At 40.8% G+C, this 20147-nt stretch overlaps 1 protein-coding gene across 2 annotated transcripts in view; it reads left to right on the plus strand.

The window, feature by feature from the left end:
• CUNH1orf21 (chromosome unknown C1orf21 homolog) overlaps positions 1–20147 on the plus strand; it is a 302366-nt gene that overhangs the window by 211168 nt on the left and 71051 nt on the right. For both annotated transcript variants that reach the window (XM_070034215.1, XM_070034214.1), the window contains exon 3: positions 9268–9362. In XM_070034215.1, the coding sequence (XP_069890316.1) occupies positions 9268–9362 (95 nt within the window). The remainder of the gene's footprint in view (positions 1–9267; positions 9363–20147) is intronic.

Raw genomic sequence — 20147 nt, forward strand, 5'->3', positions numbered from 1 at the left:
GTGTTTACCCTTCTTTCTTAAGTCCTTTTGTGCTGCTAAGACAAAATACCCCAGGACAGGGTAATTAATAGACAATAGGAATTTGTTTCTTATATTTCTGGGATCTGGGGAGTACAAGATCAAGAAGATGGCCTTTGGTATCTAGTGAGGACCTGCTTACGGAATCATTGGTTGGCCAAAAGTAGAATGGCAAGAAGGACAAACTGATTCCTTCAACTCATTTTGTAACAGCATCTGTTGCACTTAAGAGATTTGAGCCATCATAACTCAATCACTCCCTAAATACCCCATTTCTCAATACTATCAAGGTGAAATGAAGTTCAACATGAAGTTTGGAGAAGATACCATAGCAAGTACAAATAATTCCTAGGTGCTGGTGGCCCACACCTGTAATCCTAGCTACTCAAGAGGCTGAGATCTAAGGATAGCAGCTCAAAGCCAGCTCAGGGAGGAAACCCTTGAGACTCTTATCCCCAGTTAACCCACACATACACAAAAAAACTAGATGTTGATGTTCAACTGGTAGAGCACTAGCCTTGAATAAAAAAGCCAAGGGACAGTGCCCTGGCTCTGAGATCAAACCTCAGTACCTCCTCCCACCACAAAAACACCAAAACAATAGTACCACTACAAGAAATCTTTATCTCTCGTGTTTAACTCTACTGCATTAGGTTGAAACAACCCCAAGAAAAAACTAAGACATTTTATATTAAATTTGTTAAAGCATGGCTTTAGAAAATGTTCCTAACATTAAGAATAGCACTTTATAATCAAAACAAATTGGTACTGGCACAAGAACAGACATGAGGGCCAATGGAATAGAACTGAAGACCCAGAAATGAACTACAGACCCATAGCCCCCTAATCTTTGATAAGGGAGCTAAAAAAATAGAATGGAAGAAAGACAGCCTTATCAGTAAGTGGTTCTGGCAATATTGGTTAAACACCTGTAAAAAACTAAAGCTAGATCACCCTGCACCAGAATCAACTCCAAATGGATCAAAGACCTCGGAGTCAAAGCAGACACCCTGAAAACATTACAGGAAGGAATGGGAGAAACTCCAAGACTCCTTGACACAGGCCAAAATTTTCTTAATAGAGACCCAGAAACACAACAAATCAAAGAAAGGTTGGACAAATGGGATTGCATTAAACTGCAGAGCTTCTGCATGACAACAGACACAGCTAAAAAGATCAGTAGAAAGCCCACAGGCTGGGAGAAAATCTTTACTAGCCATACAACAGACAAGGGCCTCATATCTAAAATATACTTAGAACTCAAAAAATTAAATCCTCCAAAAACAAATCCTCAAAGAAACAACCATGCCATTAGTAAGTGGGCTAAAGACTTAAAGAGAAACTTCTTTGAAGAAGAAATAAGAATGACCAATAGATACATGAAGAAATGCTCAACTTCTGTAGCCATAAAAGAAATGCAAATCAAAACATTGAGATTCCATCTTACCCCAGTTAGAATGGATATAATCAAGAAATCTAACAATAACAGATGCTGGAGGGGATGTGGCTAAAAGGAAACCTTTCTGAATTGTTGGTGGGAGTGTAAACAACTATATTTATTGCATCATTATTCACCATAGCTAAGGTATGGAACCAACCCAGATGCCCCTCAGTAGATGAATGGATCAAGAAAATGTGATATATGTGATATATATATATATATATATATATATATATATATATATATATAGTGGAATTCTGTACCTCCATTAGAAAGAATGACACCACCCCATTTGTTAGGAAATGAAGACTTGACAAAAATTATATTAAGTGAAGTAAGCCAGGCCCAAAGAAACATAGGTCCCATGGTTTCCCTTATTTGCATTAAGTAGTATATGTCTAGGACAAGCAAAAAAGCTCAAAAACTATGTACATATGACCATATGTACATATGATGCTAAGCAAAATGAACCTGAAGATAGGGGCACAAGAGGTTTTATCTTTCTTGCCGTTGTTTTCAATGTACTTATAATATACTATGTGATTTTTTTGTTTCTTTTGTATGTTCTTCCCCCATGATATAACCCCTGTTTTCACTGTATTTGATTCTAGTGCCCTGCATCTTGTACGTACATTTTTCTAATTTGAGGAGGGGAAGGGAAATAACAAAATGCTGAAGTAAGGATACAGGATGACCCATTGTAGCAATGAGATGTACAAGACACTATGTTGAAAATGAACTTCACAACTTCAGGGTGGGGGAGGAGTTGGTGTGGTGGAGAGGAAAGGGATAGTAGGGGAGAAACAAAGGAGGGGGTAACAATGCTCCATAGGAAACATACTCTGTACCCTTCTCATGTAACTGTAAACCCTCCATACAGTATCTTTACAATAAAAAAAATTTTAAGGTAAAAATAAAAAAGGAATAGGCACTTTATAATTGCTTTGAAGCTGCGTTAAGTATTGGTACATCCTACCAGTGGGATTATGGCAATTATGCCTTACTCAGGGAATTGATACTGGTGTATGTGTTTGTCCAGTTGAGTGTCTATGCATGAGGTTCTTCCAAATTTAGAATCCATCCCAGTGAAGTGTGGGAGTAAAATGCGGTTAGTCTGGGTCTGCAGAGGATTGTGCTCAAAGCACAAGGCCGGTTTTAAAGCATGTATGATCCTTCAAGACAGCTAGCTTTCCTTGAGCACTGTTTCTGATCTCCTCCATCCCCTTCCTCCCATGCTCCCAGCAGAGTTTATCACAGACCAGCACACAGCGCACTCAGCCTGTCCCACAGGTGTTTGGTTGTTTTGTTTTCATTTTTTTTTCTGTTTTTTTTTTTATGAGGAATGGTAGGAATGGTTAGAAGGGACCCAGGCTCAGACATGCTGACATGATCAGAAACTTCACTCTTCTCTGCTCTCCAGTATCTCTGCAATTAAGCTTCTGTTATTACTCACTGACCAATTGCTACAAAAAATGTGACAATAGTAGTACTGTATTTTGGAGATTAGGATGGTGGGATAGACAAGACAAATTTAAAAGCATAGCACAATTATATAGTAGTTAAGTACAGACATTACATTGCTTAGTTTCATACTGCTATTTATATAAACCCTGTGAATTGAGGGAAGGATAAGGAGAGAGGAAGAGAAGACCGAGGAAGGGAAAGCAGAAGGGAGGGAGAGAAGGAGAGAGAAAAGAGAAAAGTGGAAGGGAGGGACAAAGGAAAAAAGGAAGGGAGGGAGGGAAGAAGGGTGGGAGAGAAACAAAGCGTGGAAGGGAAAGATATAAATGTTCAGATTTGATGAAAAATATCAACACACAGTCCTGGAAGCTCGGCAGCACCTCCAAGTATAAAGGCTGGTTTGTGACTTTTTTGGTCCCTAAAGTAACTGTGGACCTCTCTCTCTAGTAACTCTCCCTTCCATAGTACACACGCAACCTCAAGGTTTTCCCATTATATTACATTCCTTCCAGGTGTACCAACGAGAGATTCCTAATTAGTAAGAATCCCCTTTTGATTGAGCACAATAGAAAGTTGGAGAAAATAAAAGTGTGGGAATTGACCTTGAAGATAAACTTTCATGACGATGTTACCGTAGAGGCAGTACTGAGGGAGGCCGGAAAAGCATTAAAGGTGTGTGTGTGTGTGTGTGTGTGTGTGTGTGTGTGTGTGTGTGTGTGTGTGTGTGTGTGTGAAAGAGAGAGAGAGAGAGAGAGAGAGAGAGAGAGGAGAGAGAGAGAGAGAGAGAAAATGTATATGTGCATGCCTGTGCATTTTAGAGGGAAATTTAAGACCACTTGACAAGAGAAGGTTGTTTGAGGCCTAAGTTCCACTTTACAGTACTGGCCTCGTTCTGGCCTTCCATCCAGAAGCAGAGAGGAAATGTTTCCCTTCTCCTCCTCCAATTGCCGAATCTCAACATCACCTCCTCTCAGGATCCCAGTACTGGAGTTGATAACAAAGCTCAGCTCCATCCAGTCCAATCCCTGGATTCCCAGGGAAGAAGGAAAACAAACCCTTCTTAAGTAGTTTCTGCTTCAAAATGCACTTTGAAGTGTAGACCATCTGGATATTGAATGGTGGGGTATTGTTTGTGTTTACTTTCAAGTGCTCTCCTTTATCCAGAACCCCAGTGGCTTAATTCTCAGGCATATCTTTATTTTCTCCAAGTAATTGAGTATCATTAGCAGGACACCATGGCCTACCCTTGTCTGAGTTGTTTTCATTGAAAAGTCATTAGCTGAATCCACCTTTTCTCCCAGGCATTGCACATAGAAAACCTGCTACAACTTTGCCTTCATAATTAATAAAACTGATGATTTTAATGGGCTAGAGAGTTTATATCAGGGTTCTTACAAAGCCAGGAATTTTCACAAATGTACCTGTTAGATGCAGGAAGGCAGAGAACTCTACATGCTAATGGAGGATAACAAGGGATCTTACTTACAGTTGTTTTTCCAAACAGCCAAAATCTAAATCTACTTTGACACCTTCCAGCCAAGTCTCCTTTTGATTAATGACTGCTGAAAAAAATAATAAAATTTAAAATCCCAGCCCCTCTATTATAATCTCAAGATGAAATACTAAAATATGTCACCAAGACATTGCTTTTCCCCCAGACCTATTTTGACTAGCACAGCCTGCAACTGTTTACACAGAGGGATGGAGAAGCAGCCTCCTGTTCATGATGTGCATTTCAATAAGCCACCTGGCAAGATGAACAGGAAGAAGAGAAAACCGGTTAACAGGTGTGCAGAAGCGTGAGGAAGATGGTCCTGTTTCTCTCCCCTCTTAATCAAATTGGCACATTGATCCCCTGCCAGGATTCTCTGGCTGGTAACAGTGGCTGTCCTCACTGCCTCTACTGTGGCTCTGATAAAAAGGGGGCTTTAGTCCCAAATAAATTCCCCTGAGCCTTCCACAAAAGGAAATCTGGATCTCAGTCTCACTGTCATGACCCAAAAGGCTGCATCTGTCCTGGCAGAGGTCTGTCGAGGAGAGTTGTCCCTGACGGCTGCATTGCCATGGCAATGTGTGGTACATTTGTTGATGAATTATCTGTTTGCAAATGGACATTTTCATCCCAGCACCAGCCTTGGTGAAATTTGATAGATTGTTCTTTAAGTATCTGCTTTGTCCAAATTGTGGCTTCTCTAAGGATCTCGCTGGCATTTTTTTGTTTTATACCGTGATAGATTTTGTGTGGAGTGATTGTAAGTTGCAATGACTGGTCTGGTGTTGTCATTTTGGATATCTTTCTTTTTTCCTTTCTTCCTTTCTTTCTGTCTGGCTTGCCTGCCTGCCGTCCTTTCCTTTCCTTTCCTTTCCTTTCCTTTCCTTTCCTTTCCTTTCCTTTCCTTTCCTTTCCTTTCCTTTCCTTTCCTTTCCTTTCCTTTCCTTTCCTTTCCTTTCCTTTCCTTTCCTTTCCTTTCCTTTCCTTTCCTTTCCTTTCCTTCCCTTCCCTTCCCTTCCCTTCCCTTCCCTTCCCTTCCCTTCCCTTCCCTTCCTTTCCTTCCCCTTCTTCCTTCCTTCTTTCTTTTTTTTGGTCAGTCATGGGGCTTGAACTCTGGGCCTGGGAGCTGTCCCTGAGCTCTTCAGATCAAGGCCTTCCTTCTCTCTTTGTATACAATCATATTGTGTTCTTTTAGCATCATGTTAACTAGCCAGTGGGGATGGCTAATGATGCATTAAAACCTGTCTGTTTTCTAAGTTGTTGGAGATTTTTGGCTTGTTGGAAAAAAAGAAAAGATAAAACCTGTGTTTGGAATAATGCTACTTTGAAAGTCGTATTACCAGGCTTTGCCATTTCCTTGGAAAAGAACACGAGAGAAATATTAATAGTTTTAACTTAGTGGTGCTCTGGAAGGATGGGAAAATGAAGGTTGGATACTGCCAGACTGTTCTGTGTGTCTGCACTGGACTATGGCATGGCAAATAGTAGGACAATGAGAAGGAAAGGATGGCCCTTTCTAGGACACACCTTTTGCTATGGAAGATGTGAAGAGCCAGCTGTGATTTTCAGAATTTCCTGCTTAGGTCTGAACATGTATGCTCTTCCCCATCCTATTATTTGAGTCATGTAGATAGAGCCATAGACTCTACTGAAACTATAATTTATCTGTATCATTATATATCATATATATGACAGATTTTATATATTATATATGTGACACATATGTCACAATTCAGATCAGTTAAATATTAATTATTAATATTCCAAACTGAATTCAGGGGGGTTATTTTCAGTTACTTGTTTTTATTTTGTCTTTTTTGTTGATTACATTTTAAAACTTTTAAAACTGACAATTGTTTCTCTTTATGTCGTTTTCAGTAAATAATTCTTTTTTTTTTTTTTTTTTTTTTGGTCCAGTCGTGGGGCCTGAACTCTGGGCCTGGGCGCTGTCCCTCAGCTCTTCAGCTCAAGGCTAGGCTAGGGCTCTACCACTGGAGCCACAGCGCCACTTCTGGTTTTTTCTGCTTATGTGGTGCTGAGGAATCAAACCCAGGGCCTCATGCATGCAAGGCAAGCACTCTACCACTGAGCCACCTTCCCAGGCCTCAGTAAATAATTCTTAATTGTATCAATAATTTGTTTTCTGAATGCCAAACTGGGATGTAATTTTTTTTCTATTTCTACAGGATGTTCCTATTCACCTTTTAGAAAGTATCCTTAAATATCTGTATACAAGGATTTCAATTCAACAATCATAAGTATAGTGCATCCTGATCAGTGCCATCCCTTCCATTCTACTCCACATCTTTCCCAAACCCAGCCAAATCCTCATTTTATTTGTTTATTTGTTTATTTGTTTGTTTGACACTGAATCTTGCTATGTTGTCCAGACTGGCCTTGAACTTGAGATCCTCCTGCCTCTGTCTTCTGAGTGCTGGATTCCAACATGCACCACTCATAGTTGCCTGTGAAATTCTTTGAAATTGTACTTATGAATCACAAGTCATTGACTAACCTCTGAAGACATTTAGGACTTCAAATCCCTAGCCCATTCAGTACTATAACTTCACACCAGTCTCTTCAATTTCTGTAGAAAGAGACAGAATCCATATCTACCTTGAATCGTGAGGAGAGGAACGAACAGGTGGCTTTGCTGTGAGCATGGAGTTCGTATGCAGATCAATGTAAATAGATTAGCTTCACAAGAATGACAGTTCTGAAAAATGTTGGGCCAGCATAGTTACTTGGAAAAATGTTTCTATAATAACTGTCTTAAAGGTGATAGTTTCTAACACATTTGTAAGATTATTTCTTTGTTGCTTTGTATGTCCCTCCCCCATGGTATAACCCCTGCTTTCACTGTATTTGAGGTTGGTATAATTTGTGGAAGGGAAGGGAAAAAACAAATCATTTAAATAGGGATACAGGTGGATTCATTGCAACAATGAGATGTATAAGTCGTTATGTGGATAAACGAACTTTACAACTTTGGTAGGGGGGGAAGAGACTTGGGTGGGGGGTGGGGAGGAGGATGGGAAGGGATGGGAAGGGGAAACAAAGGAGGAGGCTACAATGCTTGATAAGAAATGTACTCATTATCTTGCCCATGTAATTGTAACCCCTCTGTACAGTATTTTCACAATAAAAAGAAAAAAAATTAACTGTCTTGAGGGTAGTGTCTTAAGGAGTGCATTAGAAAACCTAAAATAACATGAAAAAAGTGGTATTAGAAATACTAAAACAGAGCCAGGTGCTGGTGGCTCACAACTATAATCCTAGCTATTCAGAAGGCTGTGATCTAAGGACTGAGGTTCAAAGCTAGCCATGTAGAAAAGCCAAAAAAACTGGAAATGGAGCGTGGGTCCAGTAGTAGTATGTTAGCCTTGAGCGAAAAAGCCAAGTAAGGGTCAGGACCCAGGCCTTGAGTTCAAGTCCCAATACCAGCACATACCAAAATAATAAAAGGATGAGAGACAAAGAGGGAGGGAGGGAAAGAAAGAGAAAAAGAAAGAAAGAAAAACAATAAAACAGGAAGTTGCTAAGAAAGTAGTTATTGTACCCAATTAATTCAATAAGAACATATATCACAACTTCCTAAACTGTGAAACATGAACTCCCTTCATGATAGACAGCTGTTTTTCCTAGTTATGTGTTACCATATACCATCTGCCAAGCAAGCAACCATCAGTTTGTTAATGCATTTTTTTGATTCCATAATCTGTATGATTTTTGTTCCTTCAAATTGCACCAGGTACTGGCAGCTCATACCTGTAATCCTAGCTACTCAGAAGACTGAGATCTGAGGTTGGTAGCCAGCCCAGGCAAGAAAGTCCATAAGACTCTTATCTCTAATTAGCTACCAGAAAGCTGGAAGTGGCACTGTGGCTTAATATGGTAGAGTGCTAGCCTTGAGCAAAATAGCTCAAGGACAGCACCTAGGCCCTTAGTTCAAGCCCATGACTGAATAAAAACAAAAAAATGACAACAGAAATGTCTCAAAGTCACTCTGTTGTTGAACTTTGGAGTCCAAGTCATTTCCTGTTGACAGGAATCTGATAAAAATGTCATTGTAATCATCACCTCTGTCCTCTGTCCTCTGACCTGGAGGAAAACTCCAGCGATGTTTTCCTGAATTTGACCTGGAATGGCTATTGACATTGGAAATTTATAGCCTTGCTGCTGATGGGAAGTATGGATCCATCTGTGACTGTCTACACTCAACAGCTTTCAATAATACCCTGTTTGATCTGGTTTATATTATGGCTTTTTGTGTATTTGACTTTAAATTAAATAAGTATGCATGTGTAAATAAATGGACAGTGTATTTGTAGTAACTCCATACTGCTCAAAGATTAAATATGCAGGTCATAGGAAAATTTCACTTCCCAATTGTTTATATTTATTTAACAGTACAACTCCTTAGTCCTAAACAGTACTCTGTTTTCACATAAGAAAGAAATTAAGGTGTAAACATGCCACTTGAAACTTGCCATTCCAGGCCTTTTACACTAGTCTTCTCTTGAGGAGAAGTACGAATATTCTTTTCCATCTTCTTGGGTCATTGTGTGTCTCTGTGTGTATAGATTTAAAACAGTCTTAAGACAGATTTGCCTGTTTTCTTTGTTTGCTTGCTCTCTGTGGAGGGACTATGCAGAGAACTCATGTCTGTGTTCAGGATGCTGAGTCCATCCAGTAGACAGAGCAGATTCAAGAATCTTGATTGAGCTTTTTCCAGATTGTTCCAGAGAATCCATATAGAAGGGCCAGAGGGAAACCACTGGACTTTACTCACTGGCAGTTTTCTATGATTGTGGGGAAAAAATTGTAAGATGTCTTTTCTTTTTTTGGCATACAGACGAATATAGGATCAAACCAGTGGAAGAGGTCAAATACATGAAAAATGGGGCAGAAGAGGAGCAGAAAATAGCAGCCAGGAACCAAGAAAACTTGGTAAGAGTTGAATTTACTCTGTAACGATGACTTTAGTTGACGTCGTTGTAATAAAATCTGCACTGTACATTTAAGCTGCAACTCACATACTGGCTCAGGATTTCTGGAAAATGTTGTGTCTATTTATAGCCTGCCTGTAAGCTAAACCATTACTCCCTATATCCTGTTTGTCTTGAATAAGCCCCTTTTTAATCTTGATAAGGAATGCTCCAGGGAACATACAGCAAAATTAGTAATGTCTTCAAAGAACTAAATTAAAGGGGGAAGATGAGTGGTATAGGATTGAGATTTATGGATGGAAGGTTTTTTGTTGTTGTTTTCTCTCCATGTCTTTTAACCCCTATCCTAGACAAGATAAATGGTAAAAGTTTATTACTCTGGATGTGTAATGTGATTAAGAAAGTTGTCTCCCAAAGGAGGTAGGTCTCCAGAGACTTTTCACTTCTGGAAAGGCTTGTGGGGTTTGTTTGTTGTTGTTGTTGTTGTTTTGTTTTGTGTTTGTGTTTGTGTCCATAGGGCCTCATGCTCTTACTCAGCTTTTTCACTCAAGGCTGGCCCTTTCTCTACCACTTGAGCGGCAGGGCACATCCAGTTTTTTGGTGGTTAATTGGAGATAAGAGAATCACAGTTTTGTCTGTCCAAGCTAGCTTTGAGCCTCAATCCTCAGATCTCAACCACTGGAGTAACTAGGATTACAGGCACGAGCCACCAGTACCCAGTCGGGATTACAGATTTTGTGTCAATGTGAGAATTGTCATGATATGAAATAAATTAAAAACTTTTTCCCTTAATATGAATCAATATGCATGCTCCACTCTATTATTCTACCTCTATAAAAATAATTGTTAGTGATTATATGAACAGATTTCTTAGAAGAACAGGAGGGAGGAAAGAGGGAAGAGAAGCAGACAATTGCTATAGATATTCAGAGGAGTCAAAGATCATGTCTGCTGGGATTAGGACCTGCTTTATGCAAGAGCTGAGTCTTCAATGGGTCTTGAAGTATGGAAGGAAGATGGGTACCCCAAGCAGAAGTAACAGATAGGACACAAAGAATATAATCCATTAAAGCATGTATCCCTGTTTGAGGACTGCCAGGAAAGAGAAGAAGGTCAAAGGAGTAAGGAGAATCTGAATATTGATAAGTGTAGGAGCTTCATGCCCCACCCCTCCAATTGTACTAGATTTTAAGGCTCCAAATGTTGCCAGGCCAACGACTGGAAAGGTGGTTTGGCCAAGGCAGGACATGCCTTCCTGCACATACTCCATACCTTCCTTTTGGCTTGCTTACTTACTAGTTTGGGTACTGTAGATTCATTGTCTTTGAGAGAAGTCTCTCCAGCCACCCACACTGTCACTTCTTCATTCTCTTGGATTACATTTGTGTTTTCCTGTAGACTACTCAGCACCCCTGTCTCAGCAAAACTGAATAATTCATTTAAAGTGGATTCTCTTACACTGTAAGCTCACAGGTTAAAAATGTACCCTTTTTGGCTTGCAGTTGTGTCTAGCATGTAGCAGTGCATGTTCCTCATAGGTGCTCAGTAAATGCTGAGCTCTCCATGCACTTGAGGATTTGGCCATAGTTTCCATGGCTGAGGAGATTGTGTGGAGTTCTAGGCTGAGTCATACCTTCATCTTTTATGTTCTCTCCATTCAAAGACAAGCATTTGTCCCAGTTTTCATCGTGGTTTAACATCCATGTGTTCTCTTTGCTTCTCTCAGCTTCTAATCCTTCTTAAGGAAGGTGGTGCCCAGCAGCATGGGTATTTGTTATACTCACAAGGATTCTACATCATAAATTTCCATTTGAAACCCAGTGTCTCCATGTCTAGCCTTAGCATTTTGGTGAGATATCAGAAACTTCTGTATTTCAAGTTCATCCATAACCTAGGGGAAAAAATTGTTTAAAACACTAGCAGAAAATATTGGGGAGATGTGTTTCACTTCTTAGCAAAAGCTATAAATAAACTTTCTTTCATTGCATAATAAGTAAGTACTTACATAAGACAGATGACTACAAGAAATAGACACTGGATAGGTAAAGGCTAGGGGTTATATTTATGATGAATGAAAGGCAAAGGATTAGTGTTTGAGATTTATAAAGTGCATCTGTAAATAATTAAGGAAAACTCTTCCTAGTACTCATTTTGTTGAACTGTAAGTTCATTATTCATAGGAATTACATAATCAGAATCCTCCTCTGACCATATCATACTTTGGCCAATTTGTTTCTATATTTCTGAATATGACCCTATATGGTTTTTCTTATATGTTTATAATGTAGATCCATGAAAGAGAACACATATGAGAGAAAATATGTCCTTTGTCTCTCTGAGCCTGACTTCACTCAATATAATTTTTCCAGTTCCATCTATTTTCCTGAAAATGTCATATTATTCTTCCTAAGAAATGAGTAAAATTCCATTGTGTGTATGTGTGTGTATATATGTGCATATAGTTGTATAAAGATATATATAGATATAGATATATAGATATATATGTCACATACCACATGTTCTTGAGCTACTCATCCATTTCAGGGCATCTAAGCTGTTTCCATACTTAGCTATTGTGAATACTGAAATGCACATAGTTGTGCATGTGTCTTTACTGTATCCTGACTTATAATCTTTTGGATAAATGCCCAAGAGTGATATCTGGATTATTGGATAGTTCTATGTTTAGTTTTTTAAAGAATGTCCAAACTGCCTTCCGTAGTGGTTGCAACAATTATGAGGGAATGAGTATAGGTTGTGAGAGGAGGTGAGTGTTGGAAGGGATAACACTGATTAAGATACATTATACTCATAATCTGCGGTGCTGAATTGCAACTGCTTTGTGCAACTACTTAGAGATAATGAGAAGTACAAGTTGTTGTGTTGAAAACAAACTTTACAACTTTGGTGGGGGGGAGCGGGGAGGATTGGGTGGGGGGGCAGGAGGAGGATGGGAAGGGATGGGAAGGGGAAACAAAGGAGGAGGCTACAATGCTTGATAAGAAATGTACTCATTATCTTGCCCATTTAATTGTAACCCCTCTGTACAGTATTTTCACAATAAAAAATAAATTTAAAAAAATAAAAAAATCAATCAAGTGAACAAGAAAAAGGTAAAAGGTAGTGTTTTAGGGAACATGGTACATGGGGCAGCATATTGGATGGGAAGCATATAGAATTATGTTTCACATCACTAACCTGGTACATACTGTCTTAACCAACCACTCCCCCTCTGCCTTTCTCACTCTCTTTTCCTCTCCCTTTCCCTCTCTCCCTCTCTCTCTGTCTCTCTCTCTGTTTCAGATACTGCAGCTCAATGCCCTCTCCTCTAGGTGTTTTCTGGGCTACTCTCTAAAACACCCACATGTTTTAGTCAGTTAATTTGGTGATTTCCAAGAGCTGATGGTGTCTTACAACTTGGTAAATTAGGTAATTTAAAGAATATGCAAACCAATGTATCTTCACCCAGGTAAAAATAGCTATGTCTCTGAAAACTGAAGCTATGGAAAGTCAATGAAGGCAAGTTTCTAAGAGCTTGCTGCTTAGTTCCACCCATTTCTACATTCAGATAAATTCACAAGGTCTTTAGGTCTTTACATTCACTTCACAGAGGGAAACAAAACCACATCTGAGGGAACCTGGGCTACAGAGGAAAGAGTAAGTGGAACCACAAGGCAATCACTGGCTCCTTATGAAAAGAAGGAGCCTGTTGCTGGGTCCAAAGACAGAAAAGGGTTGCCCAAATGGGTATTTGTAAATAAACAAAGTGCACAACCCTTTTCCTGCTACCTTAGTTTTAACTCACTGTATTTGTATTGTTTAATTACCATTTGGGTAGTGTTGCCTCATACAATTTTTATTATAATTCAGGAAAAGCCAATTCACACAAGGTTCCATTTATCTCCCATAGTTTTGGCATAGTTGTAGAAAAGTATGTATTCACATGCTCATGGTAAATGCATTGGAGGAGAGTTCAGCCACATCAGTGAAAGTCAGAATGTGAACAGCTGTGGTCCTCACAAGCAAGTGCCCAGTGTGTGATGACGCTTATGTGAGATTCTACGTGGTGTACGACTTCATCAGCACTCATGCCCGTATGGCAGCAATAAAGCTGCACCACTTAGGCAACCTTTAAAAAGGATGAGTTAAGGCTGGATGTGTGGCTCAAGAGGTAGAGTTCTTGTCTATCAAGGAGAAGGTCCTGAACTTAAATACCAGTATCACCAAACATTATAGGAAGAAGGAAAAGAGCGGGGTGGGGGAGGGAAGAGAGGAGGGTAAGGAAAAAAGGGAAGGAAAGAAGGAAGGGAGGAATTATATGAACAATCATGGAAAAATCTTGCAGATTGCAGAATTGAGTACATAGCATGAATCCACTTAAGATTTTTGTTTTTGTTCTTGCTAGTACCAAGGCTTGAACTCAAGGCCTTGCATTCTCATTTGGATTTCTTAATCAGAGTTGGCACTCTGCCACTTAAGTCATGCCTCCAGCCTAGCATTTTGCTTGTTATTTTAGAGATGGAGTTTAGAGAAGTTTTCTACCTGGGCTGGCTTTGAACCAAGATACTTCAGATGTGAGCCTGTGGATTGCCTAGGATTGCAAGTGTGAGCCACTGGCACCTTGCTGCGTTTGTTTTTGTAATGAAACAAAACAGCAACATTCTTTGTTTGCCTAAGTACCCAAATGTATACAGAGATTCATTGACAAAAACCTAGAAGGACATGTCCCAAACTCTCAACAGTGCATTCCCTAGTGGATGGGGCTTTAGCACACCGAGGTTCAGTTCCCTGCTCTGCAAACTGGAGGTGGATAGTGAGCACGCTGTAGTGGGAAGGCCAAGGTGTAGTTAACAGCTCCAGCTTAGACATTGTTGACTGTTGTGATGCTAGTTTCATTACTGGAGGAACACTAGGTGGGAGCACATGGGAAATAATTGGGGCTATGGACAAAGATTTTTTTCTTTATACTTAACGTTCCTCATTTTATTTTAAACTTCATTTGTTCAAAGGGGGATAACAACACATTGGCCTTCCCTGAGCTTTTTTGCTCAAGGCTAATGCTGTACCACTTGAGACACAGCTCCATTTCTGGCTTTATAGTAGTTAATTGGAGATGAGAGTCTCACAGACTTTCCTGCCCAGGCTGGCTTTGAACAGTGATCATCTGATCTGAATCTCCTAAGTGTCTAGGATGACAGGCATGAATCATCAGCACCAGTTTTATGAATATAATCCCTTTGAACATTCTTACCCATTCAACTCACCCGTTCCCTCACTTTTCTTAATTTTGTAGGCCATGCAGCGTTCCAAGGTGCTTCAGCATAAAAGAGCAGAAGCCAGCTCTAAGCATAACTGCCTCCTCCTGCCTGGGACCTTAACTTACCACTGATGCTTTAAATTTACAGAAAATGTCAGGACATGTGAAATGGAGAGCTAATAGTAGACATCTTTAATGAGGAGAAATACTCTAGAAACTCACAAGAGCACTCTTTGGAGGGAGCCATGGTATGGAGCTGGTGAACCCAGATATTTGCCCTGAGCCCATAGAGTAAGACTTCAGGAAGAAACTCTCAAAGGATGAGTTGACAGCCCCCAACCCAAACCAGAGAGTACGCTTCAGTTCTCTTCAGCACTGGCGGTTAATAGGAAGGCTAAGCACACAAGATAGCAGACACAAAGTCACTCTAATCATGAGAGTGGGAGAGCTAAAAAGTGTGTGAATGCATATTGTAAATATTCAGTCACTGATAAGATATTTGCTATTATAAGATATGTATAGTCTCAAGATGTTCTCATCATCAGGAATTCTGTGGAATCCACATAAACTCTATATTTTTTAATGAATACAGTCCTGTTGCCTTTTCCCATGACCCACAGAGCAGCAACTAGAATTGTGAACTGACTTTCCTTCTGAGTGATTACTGTCCTGAGCTAAGGATTGTCTATTTACCTTTGAGTGCTTGTCTTTAAAGGCAAGAACAATTACTTATTTTCAGAAACCAAGTCACGCAAAAGACTAGGACTTTGAACTGTCACAATTTCCAAAGTCATTTAAACAATCTTAGCACTTGGGAAAACAAGGGTCGAACTGGTTTTAAAAGGCAAGTGTGCAGCCATAGTAAGCCCCTCCCCTCCCTACCCCTTGTGCCCTGTTTGCTGTCTTCCCCTCCCCCCTTCTCCTTCTGCTAGTTTCAGAGTGGCTTTGAACCCAGGTTGGAGCTCAGGTACATTGCTGAGAATGGGGTCTCTACTTGAAGAAGGTATTTGGGGACCTCCTAAAGACTGTGTTGTTCCCTAAACAAAATGAAGGCAAAGAGATTGTAGGTATCACATTTAGACAGGATATTCCCTTTGCTAGGACATAAATATAGTATGAGTGCCAGACTCATTCCCAAAGATCCCCTGGTCCTAACTCTGGGGTACTGTCCTCCAAGTGCCATGCATGATAGGAGTTTAGCAAGTGTCAGGACCCAGGCCCCTTCACTCAGCAGTGCAGTGTCTTCAGAGAATTGCAGACACGGCCTCCCCCTCTCCCCAGATGAGGAGGTTTGGCAGTGCCCTGAGCTCCTATCCATCTCAGGAGACTCCTTTGTCCAGCTATCATTGTTGTGTTACTTGAGCCAAGAACATTCGCAGTCTTAGAGATGACTCTGGCTGACACTGTAGCAATTTGTCTGAGGTTAGAATTTAATTTTCTCTGGAGGAAGGATTTGTCCACTCAACCTTCTGTGTTGAGTTTGAAATGTTGGGCACAGTTCCTGATTCAGGAACAGAACATTATGTGAATAAAATCATACACACACAAAGTGTATTGTGCCCATAAAGCCCACCACAAATCACAGCAAGCATTATTATTGCTAGTTAAATGGACAGCTGGAACAGGGCATGGTGGCTTAGGTCTATTAATTCTTGCTAGTTTGGAGGTGAAGATGATTGGGAGAATTGCAGTTTCAGGCCTGGACAAATAAAAAAAGAGTTGCTCTTTAACCAAAGGTCTGGGCACAATGGGACATACTTGTCACTCCAGCTGCATGGAAATCCTAAATAGGAAGCTCGCAGCAGCTTGGGAGTAAAAAAAAGTGGTACCCAGTGCAAAAACTAAACAAAAAGTTTAGGTTAGGGCATGGTTCAAGTGGTAGAGCGACTGTCTAGCAAGAACAAGGGTCTGAGTCCAAACCCTATTGCCACCTAAATAAATGAAGACTACAAGTATAGTGCAGTTGAACTCTCCAATAAGTCTGTGTCCAGTGTAGCCAGTTCTCACTGTCTGCCAGGCCTTGTATGGTCACAAAAAGGATAGGATGTTTGACAACACCCAACTAGAACACACAGGGAGCTCAGAACAGACAGACAGACATTTGCATGGGAAATAGAACTTTGATGGTATGTGTGTATGTGTGTGTGTGTGTGTGTGTGTGTGTGTGTGTGTGTGTGTGTGTGTGTGTGTGTGTGTGTGTGTATGTGTGTGTGTGTGTACCAGTCCTGGGGCTTGAACTCAGGATCCAGCTGCTGTTCCTGAGCTTTTGCGCTCAAGTCTAGGACTCTATCACTTGAGCCAAAGCTCCTCCACTTCCAGCTTTGTGTGTGTGTGTGTGTGTGTGTGAGAGTGTATGTGTGTGTGTGCGCGTGCACGCACGCGCTTAATTAATAATGAGTCTCACAGACTTTCCTGCTTGGGCTGGCTTCAAATTGTGATGCTCAGATCTTAGCCTCCTGAGTAGCTACGATTACAGATGTAAGCTACCAGTGTCCAGCTTTGCTGAAATCTTTTACAGAAGCCTAATGAAGACTTGTAGAAGAAGAATCACATGGTGGGCTTAAGTGGGAGCTCTGAGGAAAGTCACAGAGGGCTGACATTGTACTAGATACCTAAAGATTAGTTTGAGAAAGGGATTCATGTCAAAGGAAAACTAGAATCCAAACAGAGGTGTGCCAAGAACAATGAGTATTTGGGGGCCTAGTTAGATGGCTAATGCTGTCATCCCAGCCACTAGAGATGGGAAGGACAGGATAGAAGTTTGAGACCAGCTCAGGCAAAAAAGTTAATGACACCCATGAAACAAATAAGCTGAGCATGGTGGTATACAGCTGTAGTCTCAGCTATGCAGAGACATAAATGGGAGGATTTCAGTCAGAGGCAACAACAGTCAAAAAGTGGGATATTGCTGGGTGCTGGTGCTTCACACCTGCAATCCTAGCTGCTCAGGAGGCTGAGATCTCCGGATCGTGGTTTGAAGCCAGCTGGAGCAGGGAAGTCTGTGAAAGTCTTATCTCCAATTAATCACTAGAAAAGCAGAAGTGGAACTATGGCTCAAAGTGGTAGAGGGCCCCCCTTGAGCAAAAGAGCTCAGGGACAGTTCCCAGGCCCAGAGTTTAAGCCCCAGTACTGACCAAAAGAAAAAAGAAAAAAATAATTTACTAGGGTTCCTAGTAAGCACAAGATACTGATTTCAAACTCTAATATGATTTTCCCAGCCATCCTATCCCCTCCCAAAAAAAGAGTAGTTCAGGAACTAATAGAATATATTGTATTTATTTGGCTAGGTAGCCAAGTGTGTTTTAGCACTTTCTTTTCTTTTTTGGTCAGCTCCTTTGTTTCAGGTTTATGAAAGGTCATATTGTTTAGTCTCCGCCTTAGCATTCGTAACTACTGACTCCACAGAAGAGAGCTCTGCTTGTCTAATGGAGATTGAGGCTGTGGATAATGACTTCCGTTCCCAGCATTGTTACAGGCCTGATTGCTTTGCCTCATGCTCTCCATGGATGTAAGATGCCCTCACATTGCTGGCTACATTTACACTTGACCTCCCACCATTCAGCACAGGCCGGCCTCTACAGGATCTCCCAAAATTTCTCTGTTAACATCTTACAAACCCAACAAGCATGGATAGTACTTAGATTTCAATTTCTGGGCTGAGTCCTTGGTATTTAAGTAGTAAGTGAACAGGCGCCATCCTCCAGGCCTTATTCTGTGTGAATCACACAGATCTGTGTTGATCTCACAAGATCTGGGCAGTATTTACACCAAAGGCCCCAGTCTGAGTCCCAAAGTTCAGGAATGAACGAAGGCCAGGCTTTGTCATTGGAGCATGTAGAACCACAGCGTGTTTGTGGGTGTTTCCTGCAAGTTGTTCTGATTTCTCTCTTAGCATGTAAGTTCTAGTCATCTGTTGGCAAATTCAGTTTTATGGTTTCCACCAAAATATTATTTATGTTTGGAGTGTGAAAGCATTCAAAGCAGCCACCCCTTGCCAGATGCCGGTGGCTCACGTCTATAATCCTAGCTACTCAGGAGGCTGAGATCTGAGGATCATCATTCAAAGCCAGCCCAAAAGCAAGCAGGAAAGTCTGTGAGACTCTTATCGCCAGTAAACCACTAGAAAACAGGAAGTGGTGCTGTGGCTCAAGTGGTAGAGCACTCGCCTTAAGCTGAAGAGCCCAGGGACAGCACCCAAGCTCAGAGTTCAAGTCCCACAACTGACAAAAAAAAAAAGCCACCCATTTTTCTAAGACTCTGAGACCTGGTCAGCACCCCCACTTTGTTTGTAAGCACAGTTGAGAACACCAGCAATTTTTGTCTTTTGAAGAGGCTCTCGATGATTCTGAAAACAAGTTCATATCTGTCATTCAGAAAAGAAGGGGAAACAAAGAGCCGCACATGAAAAATTCCCGAGTCTCTTTTGGAGACAGGATAGAATGTAGCACGTCAGCATGGCAGTAAAGAGGATGCTGCTGCTGCTGTATACTGCAGGCTCGACTTTCATTCCCGGCATGAGTTAAGTTTCTTCCTTCTTTGAAGCAAGTAAAACGATTGATAATGACAACAGTATTTTCCAAAATGTAATCAGCTGTCCCAGTGGAATGGTTCACTACAGCTTTTCAGTTATGGGCACACTTCTGCTCATCACTGAGCATTTCAGGAGTTACTTAATTTCAGACAACTACTTTTATGGATTAAAAACACTCTTTCAGGAGTATTCAGGTTTGAACACAGGGCCTTATGCTCACCAGGCAGGTGTTCTGTCACTAAGCCATGCCTCCAGGCCTTTTTGGCCTGGTTATTATTTTTCAGAGAGATTCTTGCTTTTGTCGTAGGCTGCCCTGGATCTGTCATCCTATTTAAACTTCTGGCCTTAGCTAAAATGACAGGCACTTACCACCACACTGAGCTATGAGATGAGGTGAGGGTCTTATGAACATTTTGCCTAAATTGACCTTGAACTGTGATCCTCTCAATCTCTACCTCTCAAGTAGCCTTTTATGGATTTTGGCAGGTAAAGCACTGAGACCAGAAATGAGTCAGGACTGTGGTAATAGGAACTGGAATGTGAAGTAAAGGTCATGTCAGAAATAAAGCAGAAGGTTTCTTACTAGAGTGGGGGTCCAACAGTACTGGCATGATCCTGGGTCCCTCAATGCAAACTAGGGCTCCTTTACTTGCCCCAAATCTGAGACATACCAAGCCCCAAAGGAACAATGGGAAACAGCAGCTATAGATGAGAAGAAGGAAGAAGCCCCTACTACTTAAAGTCTTCCCAGGGGTCTTCACAACCTCAGTGCTAAAGCTCATATCAAAAATCTTGTCTGGCCACCAGGGAGACTAGGTGAGCCACACCTAACTAATGCAATAAGTGTTTGCCTGTTATATAACTGTACTTGAACTTTTCCTGTTTATAAACATGCCATTTGCTTGAGTTACTTTCCAACTTACTAGGGAAAATGCAGAAGTGAATAACATAAATAAAAATCACTCATAAATCCCAGTTTTTTCTGCTGAATACACATA

The sequence above is a fragment of the Dipodomys merriami genome, unplaced genomic scaffold, assembly GCF_024711535.1.
Source record: "Dipodomys merriami isolate MVZ:Mamm:240054 unplaced genomic scaffold, mDipMer1.0.p SCAF_24, whole genome shotgun sequence".
NCBI classification, from domain to species: Eukaryota; Metazoa; Chordata; class Mammalia; order Rodentia; family Heteromyidae; genus Dipodomys; species Dipodomys merriami.